The sequence below is a fragment of the Opisthorchis viverrini genome (assembly GCF_000715545.1).
Source record: "Opisthorchis viverrini unplaced genomic scaffold opera_v5_256, whole genome shotgun sequence".
Classification (NCBI taxonomy): domain Eukaryota; kingdom Metazoa; phylum Platyhelminthes; class Trematoda; order Opisthorchiida; family Opisthorchiidae; genus Opisthorchis; species Opisthorchis viverrini.
The window spans coordinates 651,348-665,363 of NW_008751912.1; the positions used below are offsets into that span (position 1 = coordinate 651,348).

The 14,016-nt window shown below is 44.0% G+C and overlaps 1 protein-coding gene across 1 annotated transcript in view; it reads left to right on the forward strand.

Annotated features, from left to right (window-relative positions):
- The window catches only part of T265_14757 (hypothetical protein), a gene marked incomplete at both ends in the record, with an annotated part of 44,000 nt that extends 42,366 nt beyond the window's left edge, over positions 1 to 1,634 (forward strand). The window contains one exon of the mRNA XM_009175099.1: positions 1,017 to 1,634. Coding sequence (XP_009173363.1) covers positions 1,017 to 1,178 — 162 coding nt within the window. The remainder of the gene's footprint in view (positions 1 to 1,016) is intronic.
- Positions 1,635 to 14,016: the final 12,382 nt, after the last annotated feature.

Consider the following 14,016-nt stretch of genomic DNA (forward strand, 5'->3'; position numbering starts at 1 on the left):
TCAAACAATGACTTGGCAGCGAAGTAATGAAAGCAATTACCAGTAAACTCGGCTGCGCTGCTCACTGCCGTCTTCCTGGATGGGGACCCCGAGACGGGCCACATCAATGGCTAGGGACATTATCAGACATGGCCCAGTCGCGCCCTCAATGGCGCTCGTGCATCCAAGCTATTGCCTTCAATGCATAGCTCCTTTTCCAACCCCCTCACTTGACAGCCCACTGACAGTGCTGGATTTATGCACAAATTTACCAGCTCGCGCGTGCAATGCGAGCTACCCACCCCCTCCCCCAAATCATCGGTGAACGAAACTGCGGCTGCTACAACCACTGTACGACGAGTACGCCGTTATTACAGCTAACAGTGATGATAATGATACTTCTTTTGGTGACCAGTCACAGGTGGCCGCATACGCGCACAGAGCTACTTCTTAGTATGTTCATTACGTTCCACGTCCACTGATGACGCAGTTGGTAAGCATTCCGTTCTGTCGTCTAGTGCGATAACATCATACCTCTCTCAAAAACGCACCTTTGTGTGACCCCATGACAGGCGATTCTGTACCGTTTTGTTCGCTCGTTCCAATGAAGCAACACTCTCACTCTTTATTAGTATTCTGTAATGGACCGAAATTGCCCTTCTCAAAAAGAGGTTACTACTTCTGCAGGCGTACAATGACGCCCATTATTCAATACTAACTATGGTATACGAGCCCGTGAATTTGGGGGGGGGAAACTTCCCGTTCGGAAGTCACTTTGGTGTAAATGGTATACGAGCCCGTGAATTTGGGGAGGGGAACACTCCCGTTCGGAAGTCACTTTGTGTGTAATGCAGTGCACCAACCACTTGGTCGATCAGTTAGCCTCGGCTACCAATTCCTTGTAGGCTATGTTCTATCCCGGGTGGTTCTTTGGCGATTCTGTTGTACAGGATCCTCTTTCCTTAATTCGCTGACATTAGATTTAACATACCTGTGATTTGATGCAAACAGAAATTACTGTGTTTTTCTTGTCACAGCACAAACATCCTTCGGGATCCAGCAATGCAACACGGAAGAAAGATAACGAAATTGCCCGTCTAAAAGCACGAGAACGCCTAGAAACAATCAAACGCGAGATGCGAGCCAAACAGCAGCAGCAACAGCAATCGGGCGCTGATGGTGCGTATATCGTCGTCTGAATCTGCCTCCGAATCGTCCGGCGACTTTATTCCGCGGACTATAAAGGATGTGCGCTACCACTTGTGCCTCAAGAGCGAGACAGAGCCATCATGATGCTCCCACGTTCTTTTTTACACCAATCATGGTTTTCACTCGCTCTCACTACCCATTCGCCCGCCTTGTAACCAGTGCTTTTTTTACCTCAACACTGCTTGTACATTTCTAACTGTTTATAACAACTAACCTATTCGTGGAAACCCATTCTAAGCTCCAAGTACTTCTACTGGCAACTACCAGTAATTTCGAAAGCGTTTTTCTAAAGTGCAAACCTTCCAAACCTTTGTCTGTGCAAAGTTTCGATCCCCTAAATGGGCTTCAATCATTTTCGCTTGATTGTCTTCCTGATAAAATGAGAGGTGCTGTACCGTCTTGGACATCGAGGCATCCGATGTGTAAATACATCTTTTATAACCTTCCCATTCTGTTTCTTTCGTGAATTGCAACCAAGTCAGGCTGATCGGGCTAGCTTGTCTCGGTTCAGGTGCACCCTCTTGAGTAGTGTCTACATTTCAGCGACTTTGGGAAGATGACATTTGTAACGAAGAGATCAACTTCAGCTGGATCTATTAAGTCATCTTTAAGGCTCTTTGTTTGGATACATGGGTATATTCCAGTCTCCCAAAATCCGTCATCTCTCCATTCACGGATGTAATCAACCGTATCAACAATGTTTTATTTACCGAATAGAGAAGTTATCCGTAAACCATATTCGCGCACTTCTTAGTGTGTGTATATTAAGTATGCAGTGCTCGTTCCATGTAATTTTTCGCACACAACTAGAGGGTGTTGCGGGGAAGCTTGCTCGGACGAAAGTCATAGATTGTCTTGACCGCAAGCTGTGAAAACTCGGAACTTCGTTGTTTACAGATATCGTGTAAACGGTCCTCTCGCTATGTGTTTAAGTCCCTACTAGGTGTAGGGTTTTCACCAAGTCTGATAAAATCCACCATCGAAGCTTAATATATCATTGTGGCTTTTCTTTCTGTGGTGGTTGATCAGGTGGCTGTCGGTCTGCTCGGCAATAACCTTGCAAGCATTTTATCACCAACTGAGGTGACATAATCACCGCGCCATCATGATGTCACCTAATCGCCAAGCTGAGCAAACATATCGATGGCTGCCTGATCAACTACCAGTGAATTGAGCTACCGAAATTCCGAAGCAGTCAGCTTTCCCTTATTGTTAGAAGGCAGGATCATTCGTTTTTCGTAGACATACACATGGAACGAGGCGGTGTCTGCAATTCAAAAACTGTACACAGGTTTTCACGCGTGACAAGGTCTAGAAGACGTAGACATACACATGGAACGAGGCGGTGTCTGCAATTCAAAAACTGTACACAGGTTTTCACGCGTGACAAGCCCAGTCTAGAAGACGATGGTGTGAGAAACGAGCCCATCAGCATATGATTCGCTTAAAAACGGTTAACTGTCAATCACAAGAAATACGAAAACCAAATTGAGTGTATAAACCGAATTTCTTGCAATTTGGTACGTAAGGACTGCGCCTACCTGATGAGACCCAAGCTGGGCGAAACCGGTCGTGGGCTGTCGAAGGTGCTCACATCCGGTGACCTATGTTCTGCAGCTGTGAATAAAGCTATTAACTGCGGAATCACTATCACCATCCATCACCAGAATACTCAGTAGCGTATAGTTTAGAAATATGGTGGACTCAACTACCGCTGTTTCGCTAAAAATAATCTCACCTGAATTACAGCGATCCGGAGCACCAGGCTGAACGCAAGCGTATGGACATACAAGCAATGCACTTGCTGTGCAAGCACTGGTTTTCTACATAGCCGGTGGTGGAGCTGTATGCCCACTGCACTGTTACAAAGTCACGTGCGATCTATTTATCATCATAGTGTGATGGCACAGTGGTGCATACTTGTTCGAGAATGTCCACACAATTGTACAGCTGACAGTGATGATGATGATGACACAACTGTGCTTCCCCGCATGTGTTACAACTGAAGATTTGTGTCCAATTCGGAATTTTGCATCACATCTCTGCAAGGACTAGTTTTGAATTTCAAACACTTATTTTTACAATGGTGCATTATGGATCACAAATTTGCTGACGTGTTGAAAAACCTTACTGTGAGCCACCAACATCTCAACAGACCACGTTAAGTAGTTGAGGTACAACAGCACTGAGATCACAAAACTGTACGGAACAACGGGTCGAAAATTGTGCACAGGATTCGCCAAAAATCCATCGTTAGTATTCACGTGAAAGTAGTTGGAATAGTTTCACGGCGATTTGAACATTTATCCAGTCGTTTCATCCATTACTTCACCGAAGACGCTTTGTGCTCTGACACTTTGTCCTTCCAAACTATGAGGATTGAGAAATATGCATCAACGATCGATCGATTCAATCCAGACACACATCCAGCCCAACGCTTCTATTGGAGGCCTATTCTGAGCAAGTCAGACAACACTCACGGTATTAGGCACGATACAGCAGTCCATCTAAGGAAGACAATACTGCCCTTGTTAAGACCACTTCGAGACGGCATTCGAGATTTGTCTTTAAATTGGTACCCTTTGACCGACCACCCCACAAAGACGCTCTGTCTCATCGAAGGGGTATTTTTAATTTCAACACAGATCAGGGTACAAAACTCGTGTTTGAGTTTTCCCAAGTTGCCACGTGAGTGACCGTAGTATACACATATAGTATATAGATGAACCTTAAGTATTTCAGCACTTTGTCAGATGTGGGCTACCCATGAGGGAGATCACTGTCCTTGTAAGAACACAGTGGTGTTCACTGTCGTTTGTGATTAAGCAACTAGTACAAATTTCGTTCTGATAGTCTACTGGAATTGTGAAAACTGATAGTATACATGCCAACAAAAAGACGAAGCTCATATGCGAAACGCAGTGAAATTTGAAAGTGATCATGCATGCAATGCATTCGTTCCCTTCACCAGGAAATTTCTAGATTTCTAAGTAACTCAGTGGTCATCAGACTTTTCGGCTAGTTGTGTATTAGAGAACTGTGTAAGACCCCTCACCTCACCTATAAAAATCAAATCAAAACTGTAAAAAACGATGAATATACCAATGTCGATTGGTAAACAGCGATGCGCTCAAGCGAGAACCGCTTGAATACATGCCACTCCCTTGTAACATATCTAACCCCATTCCTTGAAAGCGATGCTTTTGTGTGAGATCCTTCCAAAGAACGGCCACTTCGAAAAATTAATTAGTCTACACACCACTGGTGATGTACTCCTGCTTTTCACTGAGTACTTGCTAAACCTCAGAAATCATCCAGAAACTAGCGAAAGACGGGTGAACTGTTTGATTATTGTAAAAATGCAGTGGTCCGTTTGAGATCTTCATCCCCAACAAATGAAGATTAGTTCACTCCAGCTCTGTTAAATTGGCACTGAAGTTGATATCTTCCGAGAAACGATCTCCCCGCCCCTTTCAACACAGAATATCCTCAAAGTTTCCCCGGCACAAAATAGCACGCCAATGAATACCGGGACGTACACCAAACTTTTATGTATTTCTACATCAATTAGATTTCTAAGTAATGTCCTGAAGGCAGCGTCGACCCACCTAACTGATCTAAGATCCCGTACCGTGATTCACCTCTGTATAGCACACAATGACCATCTCCTCTATAAGGATCACTTCCCAAATGAGATCATTTGTGGTCGGTCCCTCGTAAATCTTTCGTGGAACAGAACTCGGAAACAAGGTGTCTTCAAAAAGCTCGTCTTTGGTGAGTCGCTAAAGGTGCCAGTGTACTACTCATTCTTGACTTCTTTAAAAAGAGTGATCAGGAGCGAGCTCTTACAAATTGCTTTCGATTGAAAATACAACTATTCTCAGATGACCACTGGAAATGTCTCTTCTATGAGTCGGTTTCTTCTGAAAGAGGTTTTACTACTGAAATCCATTCCGTACTATTTTTTGATGTTTGACCTCTCCAGAGATGTACAACTGAAGCAAGAAAACCATATCTTCAGCCGCTGGAGATCATCATAACTGAAAGTGTCAGTAGAACATCACTAACTAAAGTAACACCATGCACATCAGTGTCATCATCCCCTGTCAGACGTTTCATATGATTGTGTAGACTTAACATACACTGGAATAACATTGGTACTTGAGCTGACACCCACTGGACACAACATCAATAGAAGAGCAATTGTACTCCCATGGAATCGCGTACAAGTCTGGACCTAAACGAAAGTCCCTGGAGCAATCCTATTCAACGTTTATAAAGCGATGGTTGTCTAACAGATAAGAGCACTCCGTTCACTGTGTAATGTGACGCGTTTTTGACCGATGCCCCCCAGTTGCGCCAGTGCTCGATAAAGACACGGAGTAGAGACATTGTATTGCACCGCCAGCGTGTCCAAAATGAAGCGCACAAATTCAGAAGATCCTCAATTTTCCACTCAGATGTAGCCGACCTTATCTGTTTTCACTATTCATTTGGCTTTAGCGAAATACACTCATTTGCAAACAAATTTGGGGCTCACCTCTCACACCCCAGCTGAATCTCTCGTATGCGATATTTTCAGACAACTGAATGTGCTGCACCAGGCCGCCTAATGTTTCACTTGGTACGATATTCGAGATATCGCAATACATGTACATGCGTAACGTACTACTCAATGGCTTTATTTCGTTCGCGGTTGCAGAAACGTTACAGAGATGTAGCCACTGTATTAGTTGTAGCTGGTTGCGGATTTCGTAGAATTCCCGTTCGCAGTACTGTTATATGAACAATCATTGTTCTTACCTGGAGCAGTACTTCTGGTGAATTCATTCAAACACAGAGGAATTACGGATAAGATGAATTCATCCAGTTCAACCAACCAATTCTGAAATATGATGCAATTATTAAGGAGTTCTATCAATAACAGGATAACAGGGCTTGGAAATTGACGTTTCGAACTCGCAGCCGAACCCTTTCCATGACCTCGCATGACAATCCTCCTCGATGCAATTCGGTATCTGAAGGGTTCGCACCATAACTCAAATACTGTCGAAAGACGCCTGGATACTAATCGCTTCCCATTTCCTCAGCAGAGGAAATATGTGATGCAGTTTTCACTTACCTAGCTGACAACAATAACGTTCGCCTGTTAAGACATGAAAATACAGATACGTCCAACGTGCGTTGGTGGAGTAGTGGCTACACGCTCGCCTCGCATGTCAGATGTCCGGGGTTCAAATCCCGGCACGGCCACGGCACTGCTGAGTAGCTCTAACAAGAGCGAAACTCAAGTCCAGTGCTTCCCTTTGGTGTGGACTCACCGGAATAATTACGCCAGAACGGGATGGACGACCGTTCAAACGAGAGTGGTGTGACTGTGAACAAACTACCTATCCCGCGAAACCCCACAACAACAATTTAATTAGAGAAATTATATAGAACTGCAGCCAAATGTTTCATGATCCAACCACCCTATTCTGTCAGACCTTACTCCGATGTCTCTCTTAAATAGGTCACAGGTAAAAATGAAGCTACTGAGATGAATACTTAACGGAATCAAATGTCACACTCAATTTAACACCTTCAACAAGAATGAGCAGTGTTAAACAGGTATCAAGCAGTTTAGGAAATACGGTAAACACTTTTTCTAATGGCTACCATCGCAACGATTCCTCCTCTAGACTCACAATCATTCCGAATCAAATCGATATGATAGGCCAATGACCCATTAGAATCGATGTTTGAAATATATATGTATACATAAAGAGAGCCATCCATACATGAAGCAACAAGCCACAAAGCTTGGGTCTCCAATATTGACCGCGGAAAGCAAAACGCTGTGGCGTTCAGTGCGAATAACACAAGTACCCGTCCATGAATTATGGCGCTTCTTATGTGGTCAGTTTAAACTATCACATCAGCTGGCCATGACTTCATTGTTTGACCTAAACAGTTATCCCAAATTTCGGGGACCAGAACAATCAGATGGAATGAATCGCTTCGAGGTCAGATTGAAATACGGATCATAAAGCAATAATTCATCGAAAGCGTGTGATTACCTCATTATCAGACGGAAACTGTCGATTTTCATGTTGGATTTCCTCTTGTCGCTGAAGCCAATCTATGCGTATTATACACATCCCAGAGTTTCAAGCCTACGATATTCCGAGCAATGGTCACCACGTGATGTGGTTTCTGTGATTAAACGATGAGGGCTAATCACACTCCTGTTCAGCCACCCGAGGCCAAACGGTTAGGCGTTCAGCTACTGACTGAAAGGTGAACCTTTCGTCTATGCTATTCGTTCGTAATATGTTCAACAGTTTTCAGCAACCTCGTGTGCCGCACAAAGGCCTCCCATATTTCATGATATCGAACCGAGTTGCGGTACTAATCATAGGGTCAACACAAAGTTAATTCGCAAACGAGCGTTTATCGTACCTGAGATTAAATGTTCCATTGCAAAATAAGGTCGACAAAAATTCGGGGACGAGGCCTGCCTAACGAAGCTCGACAACAGCGAAACTAGTTGTCAGTGCGGTCTCCAGAGTTCCCACGGCAGTATTTATTGTATCTGTTGTATCTGGCTTCTGATCCGCTCTAGCACCTAGTACCGAAACGAGACAGAGGGGAACACAACAGCACACCGGACGAGCGTGTGCGAGAGCGTGGGTGCGTGCGAGCCCGAAGATACAACAGCCTCAAGCTAGTTATTGGAGGGACGCTGTGTAACTTGGTCCAATGCTGACGCAGGTGGTCTGCTTCTGTACGGGGCTGCGACGCGCTGCATACTGCGGGGGCGTTGTGTGACCTTGGTCAACGCTGATTCTCGCTACCTGGGTTTGATACAAGGCTGTGAAGCCCTGCTTATTGAGGGGGCGTTGTCTGTCTGGTCAACATCTGCGCAGCTGAGTCCCAGTAGTGGTTGCTTGCAGTGGTTGCTTTCAGGAATCTGGCCGTCCCGATAGTATTGAACATCGTTACCGTCGAAACATGAGGTAGTCTCTGTACAGCACATTCTGTTGAAGGATACTATACGACAGATATCTAGCTAAATTTTAGCTGAGTTGCCTGACAACACCAGCTTCATTTGCAACACAACACGTCTTTCATCCAAATGATTATCTTCACCATCCGCTTATCTTCCCTCCTACATGGGGTCAGTAAGAAATTACAGTGAAAGAACATTTTGCGCTGACCAGACAAGCTCCTCTTTGTTAGTGCCATTTATATGGCGATTTCACCTAGGTGAGAAATACTGTGAGGATAACCCATACTGCCGGATGAGTATTAATCACCAGGTAACTGCATACTGTCTCACTCACATCAGGTCTTGCCCTGGCATCAGGTGATGTGAAATACTTTGCACAGGCGCACGTTCATAAAACAGAACCAGTATGCAAGCAAGTACCTTTGTTTACAATTTTCGGTTGAATTCCACCTTTGCTAATTAAAGCAGATTTCTGAAAACAAAGTCAAACTGACTTCCTGTCTGGAAAAATATGGAATCGGACCGATAGTTCGCATCAAAGTGATTAGCGTCGGCATGCCGAAAAGTTTAAGTGGAACTTGCATTCACCTGAGTGGACATTCTAGAATGGGGACCTGAATTACTGGGGTATCATATGAAATGAGTGGAAATATACAAGATTCACTGAATACATAGGCCATATTCAGAGCTTGGTAACATAAGAATGGTATACTACTGCTCTATTTAAGTAATATACTCATATGCAATGAAGAACCGGAAATAGTCGGAATATCTGAAAACAGTGATGATCGTTCCCTGGACCAGGCAGAAGAGCCTTCCAGTAATGTGCAGATCGAAAAAAGAAACAGTGTGCAAGATATGTGACGACATGTATGATCTACCGAGTCTTGCGTAACAACTGAGTCTGCAGAAAGTAACATTTTAGAGGGAACTGGAAATCGCAAAGATGCTTCATTACGTCCAACCCTTCAGGATTTGAACTCCATGAGTGGTTGGCTGATCACCACTGTAATAAACTGCTACCGAAACAGGATAAGGCAAGTCCGTGGACCAACTTCCTGTAAACTGTTGCTCCCCTATTCCTAGAGTCCAGATTTCCCAGTGGATGGCCAGTGAGACTTACGAGATATTTTTCACCATTACGGATTTGTTTCAATTCTTGCTACGATTTTACATCAGATGGGACGTGTAGTTAGGTAGCTCGGGATGAAGGTGTGCAGTAACTTGGTGAACTACCCAATTTCCGGTGGTTAAACAAGATTGGTGGCTTAAGAGATAAGTATACTGCTTAATCGTCTACCGTTTCAAGAACACTAGATAGGGTGATCCTAGAAAGTCCAAACCAGATTATCGGAAACAGTTGTGACCACGACCGCTAATATCTATCAGGAAGGTCAGATTCCTGAAAGTAACCTCAGAACGCCCGGATCCTACTGCTCCACCAAAATCTCAACCGGAAAGCCGGCAAGCATCCAGGACAGTCAACCATCCAATTAATTCAGCAAAAGCCAATGTGTCCTCGTGCACGCCACAGAAGCATGACCGAATGTGATCAGCGTTCAGGCATTTCATAGAGGCACGATCGATGTTGACGGGTGTTCACTAATGCCTATCAGACAGCCTGCATCAGAGATTCCCCTTTAAATAGCGTGGGGTCGTTGTAACTTTTGCTCTCGCACTCGCACGCAGTCACGATCCTGCACTCGCTTATTCGGAATGTAGCTGTTGTGTTCCCTTCTGTGAGTCTTTTACCAGGTACTGGGCACTGGAGTGGGTCAAAAGCAGATACCTCAGATTGGCGAATCAGCAGATATAACAGTATCCCCAAGTGACGGCATTGTATACAGGGAAATTAATTAGTGCCTGATGCAAGGTGACGTAGGAGAGGGTCTTCAGATATTACTGGCTAACAATTAGCAGCCAACCCAAGTCAGGGGGCATGGGTTATGGAGAATCTAGTTGTTGAAGGTTTCAGTGACTTTTTGTAGCTTTGTACATCAATCGTTCCCAAATGTGCGACACTGAATCGGCACATTTCCACAGACGAGAAGTTATGAGTTGATCGACCGTGAAACGACGGATTCAAGGGGTCAGTCACACGGAAGCCTGACCAAATTGGATACCACATCCTTGAACATGAAAGTCCCAAAACCACATCGGTTTCTGTTTGGACGATGGTAGGAATACGCAAATTTCTTAGGTAAGTAAAAACGCAGAAAGCTATTGTAAGATCCTGTGCTGAGGCCGTCATCTCAAAGCAAGGAATTGGTTAATTAGCCTAAACGCACGATCTAGGTGTCCTATCTGACGGGTAACGTGTAGTCTAATTCAACGACGGACGGCGAAACCGAATTCCACAAACTTCACCTGCGTTTGTTCAGTAGACACAATTGGGCAGCAAACAATAAATTGATTCAGACATGGGCAGACAGCATAGATACGCAATAATAATAATAATAATAATAATAATAATAATAAATCAACAGCAAACAGTGAGCAAAATTAAAGAAACGCTTACGACGAGAGTGAACCTTGGGCAGTTAGCAAGGCAGGATGGCACACAAAGGGCAGCGTGCTATCGAACAAATTAGGCGGAAAAGATGTTGTACAGTTCAAAGTGGGACAAAATGTTTAACAACAAACCCAGAAATGAATGTGAATAAATCGAGTCGTGAAAACAGTTAATATAGAATCGACTTTGTATAAAATAGGGACAGTTCAGTAGTGAAACTTGAGCAGTCACCGGAAGGGCAATGAATTAATCTGAGGAATAGAGAAAAATAAATATTTACGCCACGTAATTAACGGCTGTTTAGCAGGTACATCACTAAAACGTTTGCGCCGCATAATAAAAGTGATAAATGAAGACGACCGTCAACCAAGATCATACGTAAGGGATTTCAGCCGTTTTCATCAGTTATCATGAAAAAACACCGTTATCACAGAGTTTTCGGTACCTCAACCATATTACATGCGAAGGTTATTCTAACCACGGATTTTGTTTAAACGAGCTGTCTGGGGAACCCACGATAATGAATGGACCCTCTGAAAAATAACCTTCAGTTTTGTCAGTCCGCTCAACTGTCAGAAATAGATTTGCTTTGATAGAATAGCTCTGTTTTGTTCAAATAGAGCCAGTCAGGACTCAACCTTGTGACGGGCCAGTGAAATTCAGTCAGCCTGGCCAAAAGGCAAAGGCATGAGGGCAGTTATTGGATGTTGTATGGTAGGGGGGGTATGGTAGGGGCCACACTGAACTTGTTATTTCAAGGTCGGACAGACATTGTCTTGAAAAATACATTTTCACTCTCCATAACGTTCTATGAAACAACCTCCCAACGTCTCGCTTCACAGAACCAGGTTCTGCACATCCAATATGTATAGGCGATCGGACGACACTACGGTGGGTTTCTGAAGCGTTATTCAATCACATGTCTATGACTTCTCCGAGTGCCAGAAGCCTTAATGAATGAGCCGTGTAAATGACTGCACTTAGTGGGTTAAGCTATTAATGCATGAGATTCATCAAGTTCAGTAATGCTGCTAAATTGCACCTGTCAAAAGCATCCAGTGAAATAGGCTCCTCATGCTGCGAATGACAGCAAGGAAGCCACGTACTAACCTTCCAAATACAAAGGTAAAAGGATAGGTACTCATCGTCCCACCAAATATATATATTAAACTCACCATAGTTTCCACATATCAGTTGTTTCTGAGGCGCCCCTGTTAATGGATGTTACGCGAGCTGACTCAGCGACAAGTGTTGAACTGTGCGCTGGAAATTAGATTCTAGATTATCTACGCTCTGTTGATGGTCGGGAGCATGACTCCCATCGAACAGACCTCAGTCGAATCTCCAAAACATGCCCAAAAAAGGTCGAATCAAAGGTTCGGGCACAGAAGCCTTTTTTGGCTCAAAAATGGCTCCGACTGTAATTCCATCCCCAAGTTAGAACCATCTACCCTTAACAGTCATCTTCAAAAAGCTCTCATCGCCTGGGGTTGCAACAGATCGAGTCAGTCCGACCCGATCCCCAATCAATTCTACTTTCAGTCAAAATCCAGGACGAGAATGCTGATGAAACTTGATGTAGTTGATGGTGCGTTTTAAAACGATTCAGGTCTAAACGACTGGTTGAGCATGTCTACAGGCTGATCAACTTCGCGGGGTACAGTCGATAGTTGTATCCAACACAGGCTTCTGTCATCCAAACGAGACATCTGCTCATATTAAGTCGAATGATGGTCACCGTGCATTTCAAGCCGTTATGCTTAATTCTTTTGAGTAGAAGACCGTTGGTCCTGTCGTGAAGCAGGCGATGGAAACGAATGTGAGCTAGAATGCTCCATTGTACTGCTGAAGAGAATTCCGCCTTGTTCGTGGGCACAAACAGTGGTTTTCAAAACGTATGAAGATGATACATCCTTAAGACGTGAAAACAGAGGGTTAGCTGATAAGGAATCAATCGCCTAAGTGTTAAGCATCACAGTTCCGTCTATCCAGGTTTAGAGACAGTCTGCTGAGGAACTGTGGGGCTATCTCATACTAACCGTAATAAATAAGTTTACTGTGGTATGAACTGACAGTTGACAGCGTCGTAGATAGCACGTTTTTTGTCAGAACGACTGTGCAGTACACAATAGGTGGCTGGTCGTGAGTTTCCTGACCAGTCTTGCCACCAGTTGATCGAAGAGAGATCATTTAAATGGCCTGTGAGACATAGGCAGCTTCAAATGCTAGCTACTTTGCACGTCCGAGAATAGGTCAAAACTATCGGGAGGTAACACTCTACTCATAAGGTTGCTGAGATCTCTTCTACCTTATGGATAGCGAGTTACGTTCAGATAATATGCCGCAATATCTCGAATTTCATATCAAACGAAACATGAGGCAACCAGCTCCAGCATATTAAACTGAACAAGAACATCATAAACGAGGGGTCTAGTTGGTTCGATGTGAAAACCAAACTGGTATGCAGATGACTATACCATTCGCCTATTTTAGTTCCTAATAGGACTGACCGATTTCCAGGGATAAACACCAAACTAGGAGCAAATGGTGGTTGGGGATAATCAGTCAGTGTTGAACTGCTCGCTGAGCTTGGCTGTTTTTCTAAGAATATCTCTCTACCACTTGGGATGGCGTCGGTGCTTGCTGTGAAGTGCAGCCACTATGGTTCATATCACGGACTCAATTCCACTGGGTTTTTCACGTTAAACAGTTGGTCTTAAGCGCCACAAATTCACCACAAATCCACAGACTGTTCTCGACCAGACTGGACTCAGACTGGTTGATAATTTAAGCATTCGCGGATAGGTATAAGCACTGACTATCTGGCCTGCTCACTTTATACACTAAAGTTTTCTTTGAAGCAACCGGGATTCTACTGACCGCATACAAAACGCTCGTGACAAACCGTTGTAAATCATTCCTTCCGAGGCAAAGTTTTTTGCTCCTCAAAAGGTGATTTGTCAAGATAATGTAATTAGTGTAATTAGTGAATAGTGAATGTTGTAATTAGTGAAGAGGCTGGAACCAATGTGCTTGCGCTACACGGTTTATACCTGATGAATTGATTTTTTTATTTAAAGAGACTGGCTGTAAAAACCGAGTATTTGACTTACTGATGAAGTTCTTGGAATACTGACGCTTTACTCTCAAATGCGCTTGTCTTGTTTCTTGAAGTCTAGCTGACCTTTAGAGACAGGCGTAAGAGCACAAAGCTTGGAAGAACTGCTAGCAACTCCCCGCTTCTGGGACGGTAGGTTATCAGCTTGGCTGTCGGAAGCGTCTCAACTTCGCACGTAGTTCGTCACGAATCTGTCCAATGAATCAA